The sequence below is a fragment of the Pelophylax lessonae genome (genome assembly GCF_965119305.1).
Source record: "Pelophylax lessonae genome assembly, chromosome: 3".
In the NCBI taxonomy this organism is placed as follows: Eukaryota; Metazoa; Chordata; class Amphibia; order Anura; family Ranidae; genus Pelophylax; species Pelophylax lessonae.
This window is the reverse complement of record NC_138770.1, coordinates 107413732-107441046: the sequence shown is the minus strand read 5'-3', so window position 1 is coordinate 107441046 and position 27315 is coordinate 107413732. Positions and strand designations below refer to the sequence as shown.

General features: G+C 44.6%; 1 protein-coding gene across 1 annotated transcript in view; it reads right to left on the bottom strand.

The window, feature by feature from the left end:
• MMUT (methylmalonyl-CoA mutase) overlaps nt 1-27315 on the bottom strand; it is a 174421-nt gene that overhangs the window by 102150 nt on the left and 44956 nt on the right. Inside the window, exon 8 of the mRNA XM_082250032.1 lies at nt 20969-21084. Within this exon, the coding sequence (XP_082106158.1) occupies nt 20969-21084 (116 nt within the window). The remainder of the gene's footprint in view (nt 1-20968; nt 21085-27315) is intronic.

Sequence of the window (27315 nt, the reverse complement as noted above, 5' to 3'; positions counted from 1 at the left end):
GGCAAAAATTCCTACCCACTTCCCTCCCCCTATGGTGGCTTCGGCTACCGCTTGGAAAATATTAGTATCCGAACCCACAGTAGGCCTGGACACTGTAGACATTCCAATACCTATATCGGCCCTCCATTCATTAATGCCGGATTCCTGTTTTAAATCCTGGCAATCCCGAGGCATAAACAGTATCAATGATCTCTATGACAAGGGTATAGCTCTCCCTTTCCCTATCCTCCAAGCTAAATATCACCTCCCCGATACTGACTTCTTCCTACACCTTAGAACACGTCATTTCTTGTCCTCTATTTCACGATGGCCATTAAAAATCCAGACGCAGGCATGGAAATTTCTTTCCTATGTCTCACCCCCCAAGGTCAGGGGCATCACTACTTTCTACAATATTCTCCAACAAAAATCGGCATTCTCCAGATCACTCCCCCACGTTCAATGGGAGAGGGACCTGGGGATGGAATTCACGGACAAACAATGGACTGATGCACTAAGATTAATTTATTCATCGACCTGTAACTCCAACATGTGGGAGCTAACTCTGAAACTTTCGCTTCGTTGGTATCTCACCCCAGACAGATTTAGTAAATTTGACGTGAATAATGACGGTAAATGCTGGCGAGCATGTGGAGGAGTGGGTGATCTCTTCCACATCTTCTGGCAATGTCCCCATATACAACCCTTTTGGCAGAAAACCTTCTCATTGCTATCAGAAGTGACTAACACCCGTATCAACCCAGAGCCGGGAATGGCCCTCCTCTCCATAGGAGGCAAGCACATACGCTATGATCTGCGACATACTGTGACCCACTGCTTACTGGCGGCAAGATTACTAATAGCTAGGTCTTGGAAACAGGCAGAGGCACCACCACTCAAAGGAGTGATTGACGTGGTTTCTACCAATTTCTCATACGAGAGGTCTCTATCTCTGAAGAATCAATCCACTGCCCGTATGACTAAGCTATGGCAACCTTGGATTTCTTGGCTTAATAGTTCATAAACCCGCCCCGAATCCTCTGACGGGTTTCAAGTCTACCTGGCCGGGCCCTAGCGTCCCAGGCTTGGACACAGTATGGATCCCGATGGGGGTGTCCTTTCCTGGGTCGTGGGGGTCTCGGTCGTGTTTGATCTAACTAAAGGGTATACTATCAATATGTTATGCTTTTGGCGACTTATAGTGGCAGATGGAGTGATGTTACTATGTAAGTATGTTATCTGGACCCCATGGAAGAAGAACTAAGACTACAGGGTTTCTAAATATGATTGCGTTTCTACTCATTGGTATTCATTTATCTGACATGATGTTTCCATGTGATAATTGTTACAGTATTCTTTGCAATCTTTGTTCACTTTTGGGAATTGTATTCTCCTGTTGTAAACATTACTATGCTGAAAACTTTAATAAAAAGATTTATATAAAAAAAAAAAAAAAAAGAAAGAACGCACCGGTGAGCTCAGCAACACCAAAAGACCCGGAAGACCACGGAAAACAACTGTGGTGGATGACCGAAGAATTCTATCCCTGGTGAAGAAAACACCCTTCGCAACAGTTGGCCAGATCAAGAACACTCTCCAGGAGGTAGGTGTATGTGTGTCAAAGTCAACAATCAAGAGAAGACTTCACCAGAGTGAATACAGAGGGTTCACCACAAGATGTAAGCCATTGGTGAGCCTCAAAAACAGGAAGGCCAGATTAGAGTTTACAAAACATCTAAAAAAGCCTTCACAGTTCTGGAACAACATCCTATGGACAGATGAGACCAAGATCAACTTGTACCAGAGTGATGGGAAGAGAAGAGTATGGAGAAGGAAAGGAACCGCTCATGATCCAAAGCATACCACCTCATCAGTGAAGCATGGTGGTGGTAGTGTCATGGCGTGGGCATGTATTGCTGCCAATGGAACTGGTTGTATTTATGTGTTTCGGGCATTATCATCTGCTCATATTCAGCCAAATGCTGCAGAACTCATTGGACGGCGCTTCACAGTGCAGATGGACAATGACCTGAAGCATACTGCGAAAGCAACCAAAGAGTTTTTTAAGGGAAAGAAGTGGAATGTTATGCAATGGCCAAGTCAATCACCTGACCTGAATCCCATTGAGCATGCATTTCACTTGCTGAAGACAAAACTGAAGGGAAAATGCCCCAAGAACAAGCAGGAACTGAAGACAGTTGCAGTAGAGGCCTGGCAGAGCATCACCAGGGATAAAACCCAGCGTCTGGTGATGTCTATGCATTCCAGACTTCAGGCTGTAATTGAATGCAAAGGATTTGCAACCAAGTATTAAAAAGTGAAAGTTTGATTTATATACAAACTGTTGTAATTCCTACACCGTTCACTTGATTTGGATACCCTCAATTTAAAGCTGAAAGTCTGCAGTTAAAGTACATCTTGTTTGTTTCATGTCGAATCCATTGTGGTGGAGTATAGAGCCAAAAAGATTAGAATTGTGTCGATGTCCCAATATTTATGGACCTGACTGTACATGTCCCAGCTGTAAATGTTAGCACAGCTAAGTATTTGGATACTAAAGTTACAATGTTTTTGTACAATTTTTTTTTTTTTTTTAGTTTAAGTGTGAAAATATTTGACCAGCCTTTCTCAAACTTTCTTCTCCAGAGGAACCCTTGAAATAATCTTTAGGTCTCAGGGAACCATTACTAATATAACATTTCTTGATGAACAATGGAAATAATTCCCTTTACATTAGAGGCCAGTGGGAAGAATGCCCTCTTTTAGGTGGTAGTCACAACTCACAATCCAACCCTATACGAACAGCTAAAAAGATCATTATTGCCATGCCCCTGGCTCTGCCAAATGGGCATTGGACATAGAACTATTCAGGCACTATCAGATGAGAAGTCAATCAGGAATCAAGGAACCCCTAACATCTGGAGGAATCCTAGTGTTCTACAGAACCTGGTTGAGAATGGTTGGGTTCTACCATTAAAGAAAAATTATATTGCTGTGTCCGTGCTGGGGAGATTCCTTCTCTGTTTGTTCGGGTTCTTTCACACGGGCTTTCCGCCCAGTGGACTCAGTTTTGCTCAGCAGGGATCGATCCGACGATCCCTGCTGAGCAGGCGGATGACAGCTCCGTCTTTGCTTACTTTGCAGAGACAGACCTGTCAGATCCCCGCTCTCCTCTATGGGAGATCTAGTGAAAACGGACTGCCTGTGTTTTTATCCGATCCGATCCTCCAGATGAATGGAAACTAGGGTTTCTATCCGTCTGGATTTCACGGACCACATCGGATCGGAGAGCAGCGGTTGTCAGCGGAGATGTCACCAATGACATCCGCTAATCCATAGAGGTACATGGAGCATCGGATCAGGTCCACCTGAAAAATTCACAGGCGGAGCTGATCTGAAAGCCCGTGTGAAAGGGGCCTTCTGATGTCCACTGTCACTGATAAGGAAAGTAAGAGAACGACCAAAAAATAAATAAATCACAGTTGTCACCAGAGAAAGAGTCAACTGTGTAAGATGGGAATTTCCCTTATTTTGGGAATACGTCTTATAATGTCCTGTAGCAAGAAACAAAGTAAGGTGTCCCAAATTTAGCCGAATGAGCTAAGGCCCACAGAGCCAATTCTGACAATGTCGGGATCCGCCCAGATGCCTGACCGGCATTTGGCTCAACCTACTCTGTAAAAAGACCCCAAACCCCTCCTCTGCACTTAAAAGCATTCAAAACGCCAAGTTTGGCCATTTTGAATGCTGTAATTTTTTTGAATTTGGCGCTGAGTACCCGGAAGTGATGTCATGACATCACTTCCGGGTTTTTACATGGAGACCCGATCAGAGCCGAATGCGGCTTTGATCGGGTCTTCGGCCACCGTGCAGGTTGGTTGCCCGGGTCTCCCAGCGCCGTGAAAGGGGGGGGGGGGGGACGTCCCTTCCCGCTCCTTGTAGTGACAGCCGAGCAGCTTCTCAGCCGCATCAGTTGTCATTACAAGCCAGCCGACCGGCGGTTATGGACACCGGTACCGGGGTGATGCCTCTAGCTGCAGGCATCACTCCGGTACAGCACTTTCCTGAAATATCGGCAACTTCAGGGGCCGATTCCCATATATCGGGGAAAGTGCATATCGGCCCCCGATATATCAGCTTTGCTGATAATCGGTCGATCCCTACTGCTCTGTGCAAAACCATTACACAGAGCAGGGAAATATACCATGTTTGTCATTTGCAATCACTTAACCTTAGGTGGATGTCATATGATGTCCTTAGGTTTAAGTGGAGATAGCTGTATGACTCAGCTGCAGGCATCATTCAGATATGTTTTTTTTCTGCTGACGATCCCCCCCCCCCCCAGCGCTTCTCCTGACTCACCCAGAGAATCATTTTGGCTGGCGGCGGCCATTTTCCATAGAGCTGACTGTGGACCAGATGTCACTTACAGCGCTGGCAGATGTAAACACTGCCTTTTTTTTTTAGCTGGAAAGCCTGAGATCTTTCCAGCATAGAGGAGAGATCTGGGGACCTATAGACCCCAGATCTCTCCATAAAGCGGACCTGTCATGCCGTAATCCTGTTACAAAGGATGTTTACATTCATTCTAATAGGAATAAAATAGGAATAAAAGTGAAAAAAAAAAAATCTAATTTTAAAAAGGAAAGTGTAAAAAAAACAAGATAAAAAAAAAAATTCAAATCGCCCCTGTCCCCGCATGCTCGCACACAGAAGCAAACGCATACGTAGGTCGTGCCTGCATATGTAAACGATGTTAAAATCACACATGTAAGGTATCACAATAAACATTAGATTGAGAGCAATATTGCTAATTCAACACCTCCTCTGTAAAGTTTTAAAGCATGGCCTATGGAGATTTTTTAAGTACCAAAATGTGGCGCCATTCCACGAGTGTGTGCAGTTTTAAAAGTGTGACATGTTAGGTATCCATTTACTTGGCGCAACATCATCTTTCAAAATATACAAAATTGGGCTAACTTTAGCGTTTTTATTTATTTTTTTTAATTCATGAAAGTGTTTATTTTTCCAAAAAAAAAGTTGTGTTTGAAAATGTGCTGCGCAAGTACTGCGTGACATAAATAATTGCAAACAACCGCCGTTTTATTCCGTAGGGCAGTGATGGCGAACCTTGGCACCCCAGATGTTTTGGAACTACATTTCCCATAATGCTCAACTACACTGCAGAGTGCAAAAGCATCATTGGAAATATAGTTTCAAAACATCTGGGGTGCCAAGGTTCACCATCATTGCCCAAGGGTCTCTGCTAAAAAATATATATAATGTTTGGGGGTTCTGAGTGATTTTCTATTAAAAAAAAAAATTATGATTTTTACATGTAGGAGAGGAATGCCAGAATAGCCCTGGGCTGGAAGTGGTTAAAAGCCTGAATATATATCTCCATATCAAACGTTGTCACCCAGAAACACCACCACTCTAATACATTCCTTCATAAATCAATGAAACCTGAACATTGAGGCGGCCAGATAGGTAAGTAAAAGGGAAACCTATACATTGTTAAAGTTCCATTCTTTGTAATACAAATGTGATGCAAAAGGTCAAGCAATAACTACATAGGATGACTGCATAATGTCCCCTTATCAATACGGTCATGACGAATATAAAATAGTTCTCCAAATCCAAAAGCATGCGGGTACATTTATAGTAATTATATATCTGTGGGAGCCCACAAAGAAATCATGGGTATACATCATGTTCTTTCATCATGTAAATGAGAGCTGCATCCAAACAATACTATAGCTTTGAGGGTTTACCATGACAGGACATCATCTTTATTCATGCAAAGATTATGAAGGCACTTCAGAAATGGCTGAACGTGAGAGAGTGCATGTGCACCGCCTTTACCACTAAAGGCTTTCATATACTTGCAGCCACTTATGATGTTCTTTTATCACGGTCACTAAGAGGTATTGAGAGTAGATGTATTTCCAAAGCCACCACCAAATGGTATACATGTATAAACCATTCCAAACCCTACTACTATGGGTCCAGGCATGTATTGGCAGAGTGAAAGTCAATACACCTCAGTAGCATCCATAAATCTAATATATTGTATAAAAGCAATCAGCTTTTCGTCTGTACCCACATCCCAAAAATCAAAGACCAGACCTTTTTCTAATATTTGTTGCTTACAAGCTAAAGCGGAGTTCCAGCTGTTTAGGGTTTATTAAAAGTGTAACTGCTGACTTAATACACACACACACACTCACCTGCTCCAGGATCCAGCGATGCGGCTGCCCGAAGCCTCGGTTCTCTCCCTCGGCTCTCCCTGGCGCCGGCATCACTAGTGTGGGCACCAGGCTATGACAGCTTGTGGCTTGACAGCTGGGTGTGCACGACCCTCTGCGCCTCCTCGGTGGCTGGGCAATCTTCTAGGACCTGCGACATGTCCCAGAAAATTGCAGGGAGGGAGGGAGAGAGGAGAACTTCCGTTTGAATCCCCCAGGCGGCCTGAGCAGAAGTGGGAGCTGGGTACCTGTCAAAACCAGGTACCCGCTCCCCCCCCCAAAAAAAAAAAACATGCCAAATGTGGCATGTAAGGGGATGAAGAGTGCTTAAAACGGAAGTTCCACTTTTGGGTGGAACTACACTTTAAAATCAGTATTAGTTGCTAGAAAATAACTTCGAACACACTGTAGCAATATATATATATATATATATATATATTTAACATTCATAACACATAGCCTGTACCTGTGTACCCATGTAACAAATAAAGTACTTATAAATTCATATGACAACACTAAGAAATTATACTTTGCTACAATGTAAAGTAGTGCGTGTACAGCTTGTAAATTTGCTGTCCCCTCAAAATAACTCAACACACAGCCATTAATGTCTAAACTGCTGGCAACAAAAGTGAGTACACCCCTAAGTGAACATGTCGAAATTGGTCACAGTTAGCCATTTTCCCTCCCCGGTGTCATGTGACTCCTTAACCACTTAAGCCCCGGAAGATTTTACCCCCTTCCTGACCAGGGGGTATTTTGCGATTCGGCACTGCGTGACTTTAACGGACAATTGCGCGGTCGTGCGACGCTGTACCTAAACTAATTTGGCGTCCTTTTTTTCCCACAAACAGAGCTTTCTTTTGGCGGTATTTGATCACCTGTGCGATTTTTTGATCACGCGCTATAAACAAAAAAAGAGCGTAAATTTTGCAAAAATAGCAATATTTTTCCCTTTTTTTTATATGAAATTCCCCCAAAAATAAATGTAAAAATCAAAATTTTTTAATATTTTCGGCCAATTTGTTTTATGCTACCTATGTTTGGTAAAAAAAATCGCAAAAAGCGTATTTTGATTGGTTTGCGCAAAAGTTATTGCGTTTACTAACAAAGGGAAAGATTTTTGTCATTTTTGTTGTTTTTTTTTTTAACGCGTAATGGCGGCGATCTGCGATTTTTTTTGCGGTACTGCGACAATGCGGCGGACAGATCGGACCCTTGACTGACATTTTTGACACTTTTGGGGTTACCAGTGACATTTCTACAGTAATCAGTGCTATATATATGCAGTTACTGTAAAAATACACTGGTAGTGAAGGGGTTAACTTTATTTGAGAGGGAGGGGCTGTGTGTGTCCCTAGGGGCGTGCTTCTAACTGTGATTGGCTGGGGCTTCAACTGTATGCAGAGTGATCAATGGATCTACATAGTAGATCCATGTGATCATCTCTCATACAGAGAGGAGAATGACAGGCAGCTTGTTTACACAAGCTGCCTGACTTTCTCCCTCTCCCCCGCCGATCGCAGAGTGGCCGGCAGCGATCGGGTCCGCCGGTCACACGCGCGGGGGGGTCCGTGACCACGCGGGAGCGCGCCTCCGGCGGCGCGCGCTCGCTCCCTAAACCCTCACAGGCGAGCGACGTAGACCTACGTCACTTTGCCTGTGAGGGGCTGACCGCCCACGTAGATAGTCGTGCGGCGGTCGGCAAGTGGTTAATGTTACAAGGTCTCATGTGTGAATGTGAATGGGGAGCAGGTGTGTTAAATTTGGTGTTATCGCTCTCACTCTCTCATACTGGTCACTGGAAGCTCAACATGGCACCTCATGGCAAAAAACTCTTGGAGGATCTGAAAAAAAAAAAAAGAATGGTTGCTCTACATAAAGATGGCCTAGGCTATAAGAATGTTGCCAAGACCCTGAAACTGAGTGGCAGCACGATGGCCAAGACCATACAGCGGTCTAACAGGACAGGTTCCACTCAGAACAGGCTTTGCCATGGTCGACCAAAGTTAGGTGCATATGCTCAGCGTTATATGTAGAGGTTGTCTTTGGAAAATAGACGTATGAGTGCTGCCAGCATTGCTGCAGAGGTTGAAGGGGTGGGGGGTCAGCCTGTCAGTGCTCAGATCATACGCCGCACACTGCATCAAATTGGTCTGCATGGCTGTCGTCCCATAAGGAAGCATTTTCTAAAGATGATGCACAGGAAAGCCCCCAAACAGTTTGCTGAGGACAAGCAGACTAAGAACATGGATTACTGGAACCATGTCCTGTGGTCTGATGAGACCAAGATAAACGTATTGGTTCAGATGGTGTCAAGCGTGTGTGGCAGCAACCAAGTGAGGAGTACAAAAACAAGTGTGTCTTGCCTACAGTCAAGCATGGTGGTGGGAGTGTCATGGTCTGGGGCTGCATGAGTGCTGCCGGAACTGGGGAGCTACAGTTTATTGAGGGAACTATGAATGCCAACATGTACTGTGACATACTGAAGCAGAGCATGATCCCCTCCCTTCGGAGACTGGGCCGCAGGGCAGTATTCCAACATAATAAACACACCTCCAAGACGACCACTGCCTTGCTAAAGAAGCAGAGGGTAAAGGTGATGGACTGGCCAAGCATGTCTCCAGACCTAAACCCTATTGAGCATCTGTGGGGCATCCTCAAACGGAAGGTGGAAGAGCGGAAGGTCTCCAACAACCACCAGCTTGTGATGTCATCATGGAGGAGTGGAAGAGGACTCCAGTGGCAACCTATGAGGCTCTGGTGAACTCCATGCCCAAGAGGGTTGGCAGTGCTGGAAAATAATGGTGGCCACACAGAATATTGACACTTTGGGCCCAATTTGGACATGTTCACTTAGGGGTGTACTCACTTTTGTTGCCAGCAGTTTAGACATTAATGGCCGTGTGTTGAGTTATTTTGAGGGGACAGCAAATTTACGCTGTTATACAAGCTGTACACTCACTACTTTACATTGCAGCAAAGTGTCATTTCTTCAGTGTTGTCACATGAAAAGATAATAAAATATTTACAAAAATGTGAGGGGTGTACTCACTTTTGTGAGATATTGTATGTATGTGTATATACACACACACATGTGATCCAGCGCAGCCACCCTGTAGCAGTAGTAAATATGCTATAGGGCAGTCGGCAAGTTAATGAATGATAAAGAAAAGTATGTAAATACTTATCTTTCCCACATCCCAGTGCTCCACTGAAGTGCTCCATTTCTGGGAGTGTTGACCTCCTGTGTCCCCCCACAGCGCTCACTGGTTTCTTCTAGAGACCGCCATATCACTAGAGGACACCGTAATAAGGTCAGCAGAAGGAACTAGTGAGAACTGCGGGGACACAGAGGATTGACACTCCAGGAAGTGCCAGTTTCCCAGCAGATTTTGTGGGACGGATCTGTGTTCAGAAATGTAAGTATTTATAGTCTTCATTTGCATGGTACTTATTTTGTCAAATTTGGTATTCCTGACAGGGTTGCTTTAGGAATGAACAGGAGGATAGGTGTTGTCTGGCCTATGGCTAGATATATGGGTCCTGTATACAGCTTGGGTGCAGTACAATCTGCTGAGTTACACAGATAACCTTTGCCATAAAACAGATGTGTCATTGAAAACACCTTTAAAAAGAAACTACTTTTCTTAAAAATGACCTTTCCATTTCAATAAGCAGTCTCTAAGATCTGCAAATCCTCGTATTTCTTGCTACCATGGCAACAGTACTTAGTTAAGCCATGGGATTTACCATAATTCTCATCCTTGTGTTCTTGCTTTCTGCCCTTCCTAAAAATCTGCAGAGAGCATAGTGCCAAATCTAAAGCATCCCCAGCTATGCGCTGCATTTGCAGAGTCATCCTCAAGGACTTATCATGTAATTTCAGTAAAGGTAAAAAAAAAAAAAATAGTGTCGGTATGAAGTGCCGCCACTCAGAAGTGCACACACCTACATCATCTCCCAAACCTTTCTGTCATGACTAAATCCCATGGGGTTCTTACAGGTAAAGCTCCAACACTTTATAATAGTGTCAAAGCTTGCACACCTCCACTGCCTCCTTGCACATTCCTACTGGCCAGTAAAGCTGCCCATCATAGTGATGAGCCAATAAAAGGGTTTACAGCAGGCTTAATGGAATGCCCTGACATTACTTAGAAGTAGGGTTGCACCAATACAAAGCATTTGCACGAGTATCGGTACTCAAGCAAATGCTCCGATACTAGAAAACGATACCTTCCGAGCCAGTTCACATATATGTGATGAGAGAAATCGCATGTGATTCGGAGTGCACTGCTCTGCAAATCACATGCAATGTATGTGCAATGCGAATTCAGTCATACAGATTGAATGGCTGAATTTGTATCGCATTCGGACACAACACGCACAGGACCCTTTTTTGGGTCCGCACCAGAAATCGGATCGCATGGATGTTCACACCTATGTGATCTGATTCATGTCCAAACTGACAGTTCGCACTGCGCTATGCGAACTGATCTGGGGAGTGTCGTTAACTTTGAACTGCCTGCGAGTTGAATGCAATGCGGGAACGTGCAGTGGATTCGCAGGGTTCTCGCATCGCATCTGAGTGAACCGGGACTCAGGCTTGGTTCTTTCAGCTGTCAGCAGAATTTCCCCACTGACAGCTAAAATGTAAACAAAAGAATGCTGGCAATTATCGATTGTTAGAGAGCAGGCCGCCGCATCCCTAACAACCAATGACATTTCAGCTGTCAGCGGGATTCCCATTCCATTCCCCGCCCACAAGCTGTCACTTCTGCCTGTTGCCGCCCCCTTTCCCTCCCGCCACCTCTGCCTGGTGCTTTTCCCGCCTCTTCCTCTGGAACTTTGTTTCGCTTTCTACGTTTGCCCAGTGTTTTCCATGTTTGTGTTATACACACAAGCTTGGCAGAGACTGTATAATATCTCAATGCAAGAGGTCTGTTCATAAATGACTTTGCACTACAAGGACTGATTGTTCAATATCGTTTTTGCATTTATTAAATAACTCATTTATTTATACTTTTATTTATTTTTTATTTTTTCACTTAAGTATTAGTAATATTACCACCCTCTACCTACTCTTCCTAGGCAATAGGTAACGGCACTTGGTATCGGCAAGTACTTTAAAGAAAGTATCGGTACTCGTACTCCGTGTTAAAAAAAACGATATTGTGCATCCCTACTTAAGAGTTGTGGGAACTTTGCCTGTAAGGGCCAGCCAGGATCAGCCATGACAGCAGGACTTGGGAGGCTGCTCCAGTTACGTGTACCTCTAGGACTAGAGCTTTACTTTAAAGCAGAATTAAACCCAAAAGCAAACATTTATAATATTGCAGCTTACCAATTATTAGATGTCATGGCTGCATTAGTTTCCCTTTTTTAGGCTTTATTTCTTTTTTCACCTAGTGATCCAGCCACAAAGTCAGTTTTTTTTTTTCAAAAGCACAAGCTCTTCAGCAGAATATATCAGTTTACATGGATGAGACAAACCACCTAACGTTGGCAGGGGTGTTTCCAATGGTTATCCTTTATTTACAAAACATTTATCCCAAAATTAAAAAATGGTTTGATGTAACTCAGAGCTTGACAAACCGACCTGGCACCTGGGCAGGTACCTGGGCTGCCTCATGAATGCTTCACACAGCCTGCACATGTCCCCCTCTGCTATGTATCCCGGGCTCTGCTTGCCCATCTGTGGGCCCGGTGTAGCAGGTGCTGCCGGGTAGAGGGGATGGAGGAGAGCAAACACACGTCTGCTCTCCTCCCCTTCTAGTTGTTGACCCGGAAGGGACATGTGGGGTCACTTCCGGGTCCCTAATGACAGTTTCCCCAGCCAACAAGGGGAAAGGTTGTAATGCTGAGCGATGTGCATTGCATTTCATTCAGTGAAGCACACGGTAGACATGTAGGGCCTTTTAGAACCTGGATGTCACCATTAAACATCATCACATAAGCGAAGTTTACTCAATGTGATGGTAAAAAAAAAAAAAAAAAAAAAAAAAAAAAAAGGTAAAAATGTTTTTTTTTATTTTTTTAAATTACACCCAAGCACATAAATTCCCACCAAAAACAAAAATTGAGATTCCCCCATCCCCACACACATACGAAAGGTAAATGCATGCGGCATAGCGCCCACACCTGATAACGTCACTTGCGATACATGTTACATATTGCCACGCACGCCAGAATCAAAGCAATAATTCTAGTAGCAAACCCGTCTTCGAAATGCTAAACTGATAACTTATAGGGGACTTTTAAAGCATTGGCTATTGAAAATATAGTGTACTGACATATTTAAGGTTTGACATGTTGGTTATCTATATACTTGGTGCAACCTTGGCTTTTAGATTTTACCAAAAAATGGGGTAGTTTATTGAGTTTTTGTGCCCTCTAAACATTAACGTTTAATGTGTTTTTTTACTGATTTTACTATTACCTTTGCAGCAGTATTGTGTGACATAAAAAAATTGCAACTAGCACTATTTTATTCTCTAGGGTGTTTGCTTTCAGAAAATATATATGTTTGGGGGTTTTATGAAATCTTCAGGCCTATAGCGATTTTCTAAACGTGTGCATAAAACACAAACGGCTCTGGCTGGGAAAGGGTTAAAGAGGAGAAGTTCACATTCGTGAACATGTTACATGTTCCACTCATAAGATTTGTTAGTTAAAAAATCTGGCTCCTAACTTTTAGACCCCCTTTACACTGGGACGACCTGTCAGGCGACCTGGTCGCCTGACAAGTTGCCGTGGGTCGCCTGCCATAGAGCAGCACAGGACCCGTTCTAATAGGAGCGACACAAGTCGCTCCGACTTAGAAAAAGGGTCCGGAGCTTCTTTGGGGCGACCTGGAGCGACCTGCATTGACTTCAATGATATGAAGTCTGTGCCGGCCGCTGCGAGGTCGCGGTGCGAGCTGCGCACCACGACTTCACAGGTCGCCCCGGCAAGTCGGCTCGCCCAAGTGTGAACTGGGTCTTATAGCTGGCTCCTAGATTTAAACGCTAATTTGTAACATATTATAAAGAGTGAGCTAATGTGTCTAAATCTGCTAATACATTTAACACTGCCCTACCCCCAGACTGGCAATGCTGCTGCCTGCTGTGCCTCCAGCGCTAATTCCTACAGAGTTGTGTCTCAATAATACAGGAGGTGTGTAACTGGGCAGATCACCAGGTGAAAACAGAGGGAGAAAGCCAAAGAAAAGAAAAAAACGAATGCAGCCACTGCATCGAATGATTGATAAGCTGCAATATAATACATTTTTGGTTTGGGGTTTAATACTGCTTTAAGCTCTTTATGAGCTTGAGATTTGTACTCTGTACAGTATGTACTTTTTTTTGATAATTTTCAATAAATTAGCAGTGCCTGAATTTCCAGTGGCAGATGGGATCACAGAACACGGCAGTTTGTCATTGCTGGAACAGCTGTGGTTACATCAGATACTGTTCACTTGGGTCACTCAGAAGAGTCAATAAAAAACATTCCCTGTCATTCCAATTACTCTGATATACAGTAATCCCCCGCTCCATCGCGGTTCAGTTTTTGCGGTCCCGGTAATTCGCGTTTTTTTTTGTAATGTTATTTTACTATATAAATCATTAAAAATGAAATATTTTTGTGTTTTCCATAGCTCTTGCTATGTCTCTCAGTATCTTTTATGTGTTTAAATGAGTTTCTGTTGTTTTAAAAGTGTGTTTAAAGACCTTAAAATGCTTCTACACGTACAGTGACAGTAAAAAAATCATGCCTACAATGCATTTTAATAGGGTTTTTCTATTTCGCGGAATTTCACTTTTCGCGGCTGGTTCCGGAACGTAACCCCCGCAATGGAGGGGGGTTTACTGTAACAGCGATGTCAAAGGTCACCAGACTGGAGCAGAGGAAATCATCCTTTCTTTGTTATCTCTGCACTTCCCCAACAGTATTCAGCATGAATACAAATGGAAGCAGCTGTGTGCAGCAAGCAGCTCCAACACTGACCGGCATCCAGAATATCCTATAAATGATGCCAGGCTCTCCTCTCTACTAATGGAATAGGTTTTCCTTTAGATTTGGAAAAACAACAAAAGCTACAGCTAGAGACCTCTTAAAGTGGACCTGTCGCCAGGCTACGAAATTCAGGTATTTACATAGTCTATGAAAGCAGTGAGCAGGCGCCAATCAAGTCCTCACAGACCTTTGCAGCTGCAGGCACTCTGGAATAATTCATCCTTGTAGTTCACAGCAGAAGCACTAAAGCCATCCAATAGTTCTCAGCAATGACTAAAGCTCGAGGCACATCTATGCATGTTACTTTTGAAAATTTCTGTAGTGTTTTTTGCTGTGCTTTTCAAGGTTTTTTTACACCGATTTTGCTGCAATTTTACCGCGATTTGCGTTTTTTGGAAAAATGTATTGTTGGGCAGATTTAAAAAATGCTAATTTCTGTAAAATCACGGCAAAATCATTGTAAAAACACAATACTTGCATTTTGGATGCAGGTCCATTGAAGTCTATTACATGCAAAACGTTGCATTTTGCAGGAAAAAAGTCCCTGACTCTTTCCAAAAATGCAGAGACACAAAAATGCTTTGATGTGAATGTGTTCCATAGGAACCCATAATAAAAATATGAAATGCATTAGTGTGAATCCAGCCTAAGCAGCTTAGCTCACTCTACGGTCTCCTCGCAGACCTCCTCAGGCTCAGCCACATGTTGGAGAGGGAGCAGGGTGAGCTGAGAAGTCACTACTGAGGGGGGGGGGGGGGGGTGGGGAGTAGAATGAGCTGATTAGTCACTACTGGGGGGGGGGGGGGTACAGTAAGCTAGCTGAGGAGTCACTGTTGGGCTTGAAGTACAGTAAGCTGAGGAGTCACTACTGGGAGTGGGAGTAGAGGGAGCTAAAGAGACACTACTGGGAGGGGAGGGGGTGGAGCGAGCGGAGGAGACACTACTGGGAGTGGGAGTAGAGTCAGCTAAGGAGACACTACTGGGAGGGGAACTTAGTGAGCTAAAGGGTCACTGCTGGGAGGGGGGAATGGGTGAACTGAGGAGACCCTACTGGGAGTGGGAGTAGAGGGAGCTAAAGAGACACTACTGGGAGGGGGGAGTAGAGCAAGCAGAGGAGACACTACTGGGAGGGGAAACAGAGGGAGCTGAGGGGTCACTGCTGGAAGAGGGAGTAGAGTCAGCTAAGGAGATACTACTGGGAGGGGAACTTGGTGAACTAAAGGGTCACTGCTGGGAGGGGAAATAGAGTGAACTGAGGAGACACTACTGGGAGGGGGGAAGTAGAGGGAGCAGTGGAGTCAATACTGAGAGGGGACACAGAAGGAGCTGAGGAGTCCCTAACGGGAGAGGGAGTAGAGTGAGCTGAGGAAACAATACTGAGAGGGGGGGAGTAGAGTGAGCGGAGGAGACAATACTGGGAGGGGGAGTAGAAGAAGCTGAGGAGACATAACCGTTTCCTTTACTAATCAGTGCAGCGGCTGTCAGTGCTGTATATACTGTATCAGCTACATACACTATACTGCGTTGTGTTCCAGCAGGGGCTTCCTGTCCTGTTCCTGGCTCTGTGCTACTCAGCCTTTCACAGGCAGCCTTTTATGGGGAACTATTACCCAAACTGACTCACACAATGGGGCACTCTTTCTCCCACTGACCCCAACAATGGGGCACTTTATGAAGAAATACAAGGCTTCTTCTGGTGGAGATTGTAACATCAGCCGCTTCTCTACCTCAGCCAATCAGAGGAAGGCTTATATCCATTGATAAAAATAAAAGGCTTCCTATGAATGGCTGAGCAGCTCACATCCCAACTCCATTTTGCCCTGGGAATGGGGCAAGGAGTCTCAGTTGAGCTTAAAAAAACCCAGCCTTACATACAGTCTATACATTGCTGACAGCCCCTACATTGATTAGCAAATGAATATAGTTTGTTTGGGCAAGCTTGGCCAAATTATTTAAAGGCAGAGTATTCCCGGGATCAGGTTTTAATTCCTATAAGCTGGGTGCTGTCCATGCCCCACTGTGAAAACTAACATCGTGATAGCACTCCTGACCTACTACTGGATATCTAAAGCAGAATTAAAAAAAACATACACTATATTACCAAAAGCATTGGGACGCCTGCCTTTGCATGCACATGAGTGTTAATGGCATCCCAGTTTTAGTCCGTAGGGTTTAATATTGAGTTGGCCCACCCTTTGCAGCTATAACAACTTCAACTCCCCCAGGAAGGCTGTCCACAAGGTTTAGGAGTGTCTATGGGAATAATTGACCATTCTTCCTGAAAAGCATTTGTGAGGTCAGGCACTGATGTGGAAGAGAAGGTCTGGCTCGCAGTCTCTGCTCTAATTTATCCTAAAGATGTTCTGTCGGGTTGAGGTCAGGACTGTGCAGGCAAGTCAAGTTCCTCCACCCCAAACTCGCTCATCCATGTCTTTATGGACCTTGCTTTGTGCACTGGTCCAAATCATTTGGTGGTGGGGGGGGGGGGATTATTGTGTGGGGTTGTTTTTCAGGGGTTGGGCTTTATCCCTTAGTTCCAGTGAAGGGAACTCTTAATGGTGTCAGCATACCAAGACATTATGGACACTTTCATGCTCCCAACTTTGTGGATGGCCCCTTCCTGTTCCAACATGCCTGGCACCAGTGCACAAAGCAAGGTCCATAAATTACTATGGATGAACACGTTTGGGGTGAAGGAACTTAACTGGCCTGCACAGAGTCCTGACCTTAACCTGATAGAACACCTTTGGGATAAATTAGAGAGGAGACTGTGAGTCAGGCCTTCCCTCTCCGACATCAGTGTCTGACCTCACAAATGTGCTTCTGGAAGAATGGTGAAACATTCCCATAGACACACTCCCAGGGCCGATCCGGGGCGGGTGCACAGGGTTCACTGCACCCAAGCGCCGCAAGCTGAGGCGGAGGAGGGGCAACAAAGAAGCTCCAGTAGCAGCAGGGACAGACTGACCATTCGGGAGCTGCCCGAGGTCCCGAGGCCACTAGGTGGCCCGCCCCTGACTGTTGTTAAACATCGGGAGCAGACACAAGGTGAGAGAGCTCCGCTTCCTGTCAGCACATATACTGCCTGATCTTCAGGTCTCCCAGGCAGCTGAGCTGCACACTGCTGACTCCTCTCTCTCCCTTCAGCACTACTAGAAGAGCAGTGAGTACACACAGCTCTCACACTGATCCAGCCTGTCACTATCTGTCTCCTCTAGCACTGCAGCCTCAGCACAGATGGCTCTGTGATCCTTCCCACGCGCTCCCTCCTCTTCTCTCTGTGATTGATGGAGGTAAAGTCCAGTCCAGCCAGGTATTGTTTCTTCTGGTCTCCCAGCCACTGCACGATGCCTCTGTGATCCTTCCCGTGCTCTCCCCTCCCCCCTCCTTTTCTCATGCTTGATAAGAGGTCACTGCACTGGTCTCCTTATCAGCCCTACAGCCAGCACACACCTTCTGTCCCTGCATTCTCTGCTAGCCTTGTGCTGTGAATCTCCCTGAGCTCCCTAAAACACCACAATAGGAGAGGGGGCACATTCAGAGCACCTGTCTTGCTCTGCAGGAGCCTGCCTGTCATTACAAATACTGTCCCTGCTACCCGCACTCTGCTGCACCTGCGATTTCTGCGGGCAAAACAAAAGGGAAGCAAACACAAATATATCTGGATCCCTTGCTGGCCTGGCCACCTAGCACCCACAACTCACAAGTAGCTGGCAGTGAAACACTTTAGAAAAACGAAATCCTTCTTGGTTACTCTTCTGAACTGTGCATGCGCAGTCTGGAGCCAGCCGATTAGAGAACTTATGGGCTCAGCCTCAGATCAGGCAGTGGGATAGCTTAAAGAAGTTGTAAACCCACATTTTTTTTTCACCCTGCAAGAGAAACACATAATGAGCTAGTATGCACCGCATACTAGCTCATTATGAAATACTTACCTCAGAACGAGCCCCCGCCATGCCGTGCGCTCACCTCTATGACGGGCGACATGTCCAGACGCCCGTCTTCCGGGATCGCGGCATTCGGCCATCTGATTGGCCGGAGCCGCGGTGACGTCACTCCCGCGCACGCGCGCGGGAGCCGACGGTCACGGCACGGGACTCTGAAGAAACGGCACCAGCGGCCGTTCCTTCAGAGCGCATGTGCCAGTGATGTCACTGGCTGCATGTAAGGTAAATATCTCCTAAACGGTGCACGTTTAGGAGATATTTACAGTACCTATAGGTAAGCCTTATTATAGGATCACCTATAGGTACAACTTGCACAGGAGGGTTTACTTCCTCTTTAACCACTTAAGGACTGGATAGGTTTTACCCCCTCAATGACCAGGCCATTTTTTGCGATACGGCACTGCGTTACTTTAACTGACAATTGTGCAGTGGTGCAATGCTGTACCCAAATAGAATTGATGTCCTTTATCCCCCCCACAAATAGAGCTTTATTTTGGTGGTATTTGATCAACTGTGTGGTTTTTATTGTTTTTGCACTTAAAAAAAAAAAAAAAAATATTCCCAATAAAACAAAATTAAAAAATCGATTTTTTTTCATCATTTTAGTCAAATTTGTATTCTGCAACATATGTTTGGTAAAAAGTTATAGCGTCTACAAACTAGGGGAAAGATTAATGTCATTTTTATTTTTTTTACTAGTATTGGCGGCGATCTGCAATTTTTAGCGGGACTGCGACATTGCGGCGGACAGATCGGGCCCCTAACTGACATTTTTGACACTTTTTGGGGGACCAGTGACATTACTACAGTAATCAGTGCTAAAAATATGCACTGTTACTGTAATGACACTGTCAGGAAAGGGGTTAACACCAGGGGCGGTCAAAGGGTTAAATGTGTCCCTAGGGGATGCTTTCTAACTGTAGGGGGGGTGAACTTGCTGGATGAACACAGAAACCTGTGGGCACTGGTAGGCTCCATTTGGTGGGCACTCGTAAGCTGCATTTGGTAGGCACTGGTAGACTGCATTTGGTGGGGACTGGTAAGATGAATTTGGTGGGAACTGGTAGGCTGCATTTGGTGGGCATTGGTAAGCTGCATTTGGTGGGCACTGGTAAGCTGCATTTGGTGGGCACTGGTAAGCTGCATTTGGTGGGCACTGGTAAGCTGCATTTGGTGGGCACTGGTAAGCTGCATTTGGTGGGCACTGGTAGGCTGCATTTGGTGGGCACTGGTAGGCTGCATTTGGTGGGCACTGGTAAGCTGCATTTGGTGGGCACTGGTAAGCTGCATTTGGTGGGCACTGGTAGGCTGCATTTGGTGGGCTCTGGTAAGCTGCATTTGGTGGGCACTGATGAGGCTGCATCAATGCATTGATCTCTTGTATCATATCTGCAGTCTCTGACCATCTCTTGTATCATGTCTGCAGTCTCTTACCATCTCCTGTCTGGGGGCTCTGTCTAACAGACTCTCTAACAGATGCCCTCTCTGTGTCCATTAGAGAGACCCCCCTCCAGTTCCCATTAGAGTACTCTGCTTCTCTTACTGTAATTTGTTAAGAGATCGTGGGAGGGTCCCGGGGTAAGGAAGGCTTCTTAGGGGAGCATCTCTGTGTTTATAAACAAGCAAAAAATTGGGGGAGCAAACCCTGAACATGTATATCTAAAGCCAGTGCAGCTATGGACCAAGCAACATGTATATTAAAAGGGAATAGCGCACACATGCAAAAGAAATGACTATCAAATATGGAGACAATCCATAAATAAAAATGGGGATTTAGTCCCACCATATGGCCATATCGTGCTCAAGCCCACCACTGCGTCAAAGTACCCCATTATCAGTGGGTCCTACACTATCCATAAAAAAGGGGTGACTAAATCCCCATTTTTATTTATGGATCGTCTCCATATTTGATAGTCATTTCTTTAGCATGTGTGCGCTATTCTTTTTTATTATACATGTTGCTTGGTCCATAGCTGCACTGGCTTTAGATATACATGTTCAGGGTTTGCTCCCCCAATTTTTTGCTTGTTTATTATGTATTCGGTCTGACCAGACTTCTGAGGTTGAGCATCCCATCCCCCACACACACCTGTACTCTATTGGTGTCCACTATCAAGTAGATATAGGAGGAGTCCCCTGTAGTGCATTAGCACACTTTCCCAGCAAGGAGTGTTGTCTCCAAGGGTAAGAGAGGCTGGATTCACCCCTTTTTTATGGATAGTGTAGGACCCACTGATAATGGGGTACTTTGACGCAGTGGTGGGCTTGAGCACGATATGGCCATATGGTGGGACTAAATCCCCATTTTTATTTATGGATTGTCTCCATATTTGATAGTCATTTCTTTTGCATGTGTGCGCTATTCTTTTTTAATATACATGTTGCTTGGTCCATAGCTGCACTGGCTTTAGATATACATGTTCAGGGTTTGCTCCCCCAATTTTTTGCTTGTTTATCTCTGTGTTTATGCCATTGCCATAGAAACATTTGTAAAGGGGAGGAGTTAGTAAGATGACTACGCCCATGTGGGGGCGCCAGAAAAATTTCTGCACCCAGGCGCCTGTGACCCTAGGATCGGCCCTGCACACTCCTAAACCTTGTGGACAGCTTTCCCAGAAGAGTTGAAGCTTTTATAGTGCAAAGGGTGGGCCAACTTAATATTAAACCCTACAGGTTAAGACTGGGATGCCATAAAGGCAGGCAACCCAATACTTTTGGTAATATAGTGTAGGCTTAGCTGAGAAAATGGTCTTTATTTAGGCACACTTCAATATGAGTAAAAATAGCATAAAAAAATACCTTGCACGAGCCGCTTCAACTGCAAGCCCCAGAAGGTTGCCTTTTCCTGTAGCAGCACATTCTGTTATGGCGTTTAGACACCGCTCCGCAACATCACCATCTCTGCTGGCTTTGACCTAAACAAGAGACATGACAATCACAACAGGTAGTAAAAGCCGTCTCATGTATAGTTAACAGCTTACATTACTTTTCTGTTAAAGTAAGCAGAACAGCTGGGGCTCCTAACCTCCTTACAGTTACAGCCCCCCTCCAAATAATTTGCCCAGAATGTCCCCATATTCCCTTTATCAGAATGTCAATCATTATTACCAGTCCTATCAAGCATCAGTATTACTTCAGAAGATGGAAGAATGGAAGTCCAGGTACTGACACTGTTACTTGCATGTCATCTTACACATCAAGTTCATTTCTCTACATCAGTGGTCTTCCAAAATATGGCCCGGGGGGCCGGATGCGACCCTTTGCTTATCTTATTCTGGCCATTAGAGCACTTGTCCTCCCACTGACACAAACAGTGGGGCACTATTTATCCCACTGATGCCAACAATGGGGCACTATTACCCAAACTGGCACCAACAATGGGGTACTATTACCCAAACTGACAGCAACAATGGGGCACGATTACCCAAACTGACAGCAACAATGGGGCACTATTACCCAAACTGACAGCAACAATGGGGCACTATTACCCAAACTGACAGCAACAATGGGGCACTATTACCCAAACTGACAGCAACAATGGGGCACTATTACTCAAACTGACACAAACAATGGGGCACTATTACCCAAACTGACACCAACAATGGGCCACGATTACCCAAACTGACACCAACAATGGGGCACTATTAAATAAACGAACACCATCGGTGGAGCAATATTTTCTCCCATTGACACCAACAACAATGGGGTACTATTTCTCCCCCTAATACCAAAGATGTATTGCTTAAGCCCCGTACACACGTACCGAATGTCGGCCGAACGATTGGCCGTCTTTTGTCCGGTGCTGTCCTGTCGGCTGAAAAGTGCAAAAGACTGCACACGAATTTTGTCGGCCAACAACCGCCGACTGCAGAAGTGATGTCATGTGATGGTTAACTTTCCGTGTGTTTTTTCTTTTATGAGCATGCCCAGTCTTGCTAATCTGCTGTTTGTCGGCCGAATTCTGTACTGACTGGTGAACAATCGGCCGTTCTGGTGACGGCCAACAAAAATTTTATAGCCTGCACACCTGATTCTGTTCAGCCGAAAAGTCGCTGTCGGTTGTCGGAAGCATCATACTAACAAGCCGACAATCGGCTGATCGTTCGGCGGCCGAATTTTTTACGGCCGACAATCAGTACGTGTGTACGGGGCTTTACTCCCACTGATGTCAGGCCAATTTCTACTCCCAATGGCCACAGTCTGACCCCCTAAAGTCAGAAGGACAGTAAACTGGCCCTTTGTTTAGAAAGTTCGGAGACCCCTACTCTACACTGTTTTTAGATTTAGTAATGCAGGGGATCCTGTTTCAATGTATTATTTTTTCAGAGATCCACCATTTAAGAACCTCTTGCATTAAAGGGCTAGTTAAAACCACAAACATTCTAGTTTATGGCTGTTTCAAGTGAGCAAGATCCCTCAAACTGACTTTCCAGGTTTGGGTAGATTTACTGTGAAATAAGGGCTCTCTCAGAAGGCAGATTTGTATTGTCCTCTGTGTAGAGCCACTAACAAATGCATGTGCATCCACCTTGGAGCTGGATGCAGGCAGTCCATAGAAGTGGATGCACACGCAGCGCCGGCATAGACACAATCACGTGTCAAAGTTTGACATACGGGCAGGAGTGGGTGCATGGATCCTAACAGAGCCTCTGCCACCAGAATGAGCCCTTAAAGTGCTCTCGTACCCAGATTATGGAGATTAAACTATTTACATACTCTTAACAAGCAGTATAAGAAAAGGCTACACAATAACACACCATTTAAAGCTGAACTCCAGGCACGCAAAAAACTTGTATTCAAAATATATTCCTAATTCCTTAATAGCCAAAATGACTCTATAGCCACTTTATATGCACCAAAAGTCTCTACAATACAGGAGCTGGAACAATTTCGTTGGTTTAGCAATTTCAAGATTATTGTCACCAAGTCTAGTTGCTTAAACATCACCTTGTCTCAAACGGAGAAGGCTTTTTTGGAATTTCCCTTTCACATGGAAATCTAAATCCCTTAAATACTTAGGGGTCTATTTGTCTCCTTTTCCAGATAAATTATATGTATTTACTTACAGGTCTTGAACTCTACAGTGCGTAGACTACAGGCCTGGTCAGCTTAGAAAAACTCCTGGATGGGTAGAATGGAAATGTATAAAATGGATGTACTACCTGGTTTTCTTTATCTTCCCCTGACAAAGTCACGTAGGCGTGACGCTACGCGTCAGGATTGATTGACAGGCTAAACAGGAAGTGTCGTTGGAAGAAGAGCCAGCGGCTTGTGGAGTACTCAGTCTTTATATTCTTCTACCAAATGTGAGTGTTTTTAGTTGATTTTATAATAAATTCTTATTGAAATGTTATCACACTATGTGGAGCCTTCCTTCCTACATATACCAACCCAATTGAGGGGTGATCCGGATTCCCTATCGGACAACCGCTGACTAAAATACTACTTAGTATAGAGGGCCACAGGCTGAGATCACCCTAGGAGACCCTCTGGAGGCACTTGGAGAATTTACCCTGCCCAGCCCATATCTACATATTCAATGTCCTAACCTTACAGCTGTAGGGTGAGGAAATCGCACACACAGAGGTGTCATCACATTGGGATCGAGATATCAAGCACTTTGTTCACCTTGGTGTTGGGATTGTACACGGGCCTAGAAATTCATTATTTCTCCTATTCCTATATATAAACTTTGGATACTATTGTTTATATATTGTTTCACTGAATGAACTTTATTTATATTATAATTTTTTGAATGGAAGATTGCAAAATTGATGCACTAATTCACCTAATGTTTTGCCTTGTTTGATATATTGCACTCACTTAGTGCATGAAGTTTTTGGATTGGATGTACACTATGCATTGTTGGGTCTGGTGTCTCATCTTCCTCTTGACAATACGCCACAGATTCTCTATGGGGATAAGGTCAGGCGAGTTTGCTGGCCAATCAAGCACAGTGTTACCATGATCATTAACCCAGGTATTGGTACTTTTGGCAGTGTGGGCAGGTGCCAAGTCCTGCTGGAAAATTAAATCAGCATCTGAAAACTCGCATGACCTAAACCCTATAGAGAAACTGTGGGGTATTTTCAAGAGGAAGATGAGAAACACCAGACCCAACAATGCAGACAAACTGAAGGCCACTATCAAAGCAACCTAGGCTTCGAAAACACTTCAGCAGTGCCCCAGGCTGATCGCCTCCATGCAATGCTGCATTGATGCAGTAATTCATGCATAAGGAGCCCGACCAAGTATTGAGTGCATACTATACTGTACATGGACAAACTTTTCAGTAAGCAAGCAAATCCTTTTTATTTTTTTATTTTTTTTTTTTTTATTGGTCTTAAAGCGGAGTTCCACCCATTTTTAATATGTTGGATTACATAGCTGTATGTAATCCCCTTTAAAACGACTTTTACCAATGGAAACTTTTTTTTTTGCTAGTAAATACCTTATTTTCTGGTTTATTCCTCCTCTCCTCACTTCCGGGTCCGATCGGCGATGACGTTATTCGGCGATTCGCAGTGTCTGCTGGGATGTATTCCATGCCAGAAATCTCGCAGTATTACCCAGGAGCTGAGCTGTACTGTGTGTATTCAGGCCGTTACCTGCCCCGCCTCCTCTCAGTGAGTTGTACTGTATGTATTGTATTCAGGCCGTTCTCCGCCCGCCTCTTCTCAGTGAACGAGGACTGAAAGCATTATATCCTCACTGAGCTCACTGAGAGGAGGCGGGCGGAGGCGGGGCAGAGCACGGCCTGAATACAATACATAAAGTACAACTCACTGAGAGGAGGCGGGGTGGAGGCAGGGCAGAGAACGGCCCTAAATACACACAGTACAGCTCAGCTCCTGGGTAATACTGCGAGATTTCTGCCATGGAATACATCCCAGCACACACTGCGAATCGCCGAATGACGTCATCGCCCATCGGACCCGGAAGTGAGGAGAGGAGAAATAAACCAGAAAATAAGGTATTTACTAGCAAAAAAAAAAAAAAAAGTTTCCATTGGTAAAAGTTACCAAAATGAGTGGAACTCCACTTTAAGTAATATTCCAATTTTCTGAGACACTGAAATTTGGGTTTTCACTAGCTGTAAGCCAAAATCATTAAAACCAAATGAAAGAAATGCTTGAAATATATCCCTCTGTGTGTAACATGTCTATATAAAATATGAGTTTCACTTTTTGAATTGAAATACTAAAATAAATTTACTTTTTGATGATATTCAAACTTTACGAGATGCACCTGAAAATCAAGTCTCTCAGTTCAGATACAAGAGAGGAACTATAAAATCTTATCTAGGTGTTATCGGTGTCCTGACAGAATACAGAAGTTATCTAATTATTCATCTAGTTACCAGCGCTGTGGCAAGGAACTGGGCACAATGTTGCATCCCTGGTGGTTGTGTTCGTACTTGAGACCATACTGGAAGGCTTCTTTTTGCCTAACAGGAACACGATCTCCATCTTCCCCTCGCACAGAACGGCAGTCTGCCTTGAGTACATAACGACTCAAGGCAGACCACCATTCTGCCTCTCCTGAGAACGATCGGCGTGTAACGATCGGCGTGTCCCAGCGGACATCATGTCTGCCAGACCCGCTGATTGGTTACTGCTGTGTCCAATCAGAGCAGAAGCAAGGTCGCTGGCGGCAAGCGTGCCCCAGAACCAGTGCATGAAATCATGTACAGGTAGATAATTTCACGCAGGAGGGCCGTCCAGCTGCAGTATATCCGCATGGGGCAGTCCCTAACAGGATACACTGTCAAAGTCCCTGAAAGTTCACAACACTCTAGATCCTGTATCAGTCTGTTTCCAACAGCTTAGAAACACCTACTGTGTGTATACATTGGAGGGCGGCATCCCACCAGGGATCAATTCTAATAGAAAAACCCATGGCCTGTGTTGTGAATTTTGAATTCATTTCTTTTCAATACTTGTACAAACAGAGATGAATGAGGCCTTGTTTTAAAGTGGTTTTAGGGCTTATTCTCACAGTAGTAGAGGCCCGTAGAATCTTAAGAAGGGCCGTATTTACATGTCCGGGAGACACAAGTGCTCCTTTCAGTCGTGGGCAGCCACCTGTTAAAAAGTTGACAGACAGTGTGGCTGTACAGGTCTTCCCGTACATCCGTGCTTTTACATCTGCACATGGATAGATGCATGGCTCCTGACATAGTCTGTATGTGTCCAAGATCATGCATCCATCCCTATAATGATGTAAAAACATGTCTCTTTGCCTTATGTGTTCTCACATATCTCCCTCCCCCCACCAAAAAAATTATTTATATATATTCTGGGCACTGCAGGGCCCAATGACACAAATTATTGGTAAATTAAGCAGATAATGAGTTTATTGAATGCTTTAAGATGCTTTAGATCACACTACACACAACTCATCTAGCCAAAACCTTCCGCCTCTATAATCCTATACTGCTGATCTTCAATGTACTGTACAGCAATCTGGAGTCATCTGATGGAGCTGAGTGCTGCATCACAAGGGCAGTGGTAAGGTGCCAAAAACTTCAGAGTAGGAGTGCGCAACTGGGGTTCTCCAGCTGTTGTGTTGTTCTATGAGGGTTTGCAAGACCGACTGGTATAAGCATGACTCCCAGAGGCAGGGGCATGATGGGATTTGTAGTTCTAGAACAGCTGGAGAGCCACAGGCATCCCACCTCCACTTCAGTGTGTGTTCATTCATAAGCACTATACAGCTGTTCTTAGGGCAATCTGTCTGTGAGGGCTCTACCTAGGATAGCTGATCTTAAAAGTTATATTCAGAAGTAAGGAACAAGGTGGCCAGTGCCAGCTTATCAGAGGGGGGCAGTGGTGGTTGGAAAAGGTTTTCTACAAACTTAAGATCCTCTGCCATCTAATTTATATAAGTAACTTCAAGATTGATGTTGACCTGACATACTCATCTTCTGGCATAAGAAACACCACTAAAAGGCTATAAACATTCCCAATTGTGCAGGTTAGGAGGCTCTGAGATCAACGAATACCAGACAACAGTCTGCTCTGAAAAAAATAGCAATAGATCGTTAAAACCCATTTAAAATAAAGGAAACAAACAGCAAAAAAAAAAAAACCCGACAGAGGTTGTAACCCTTCCCCACACAATCCAAAACTTAAGCTGGGCTTTTT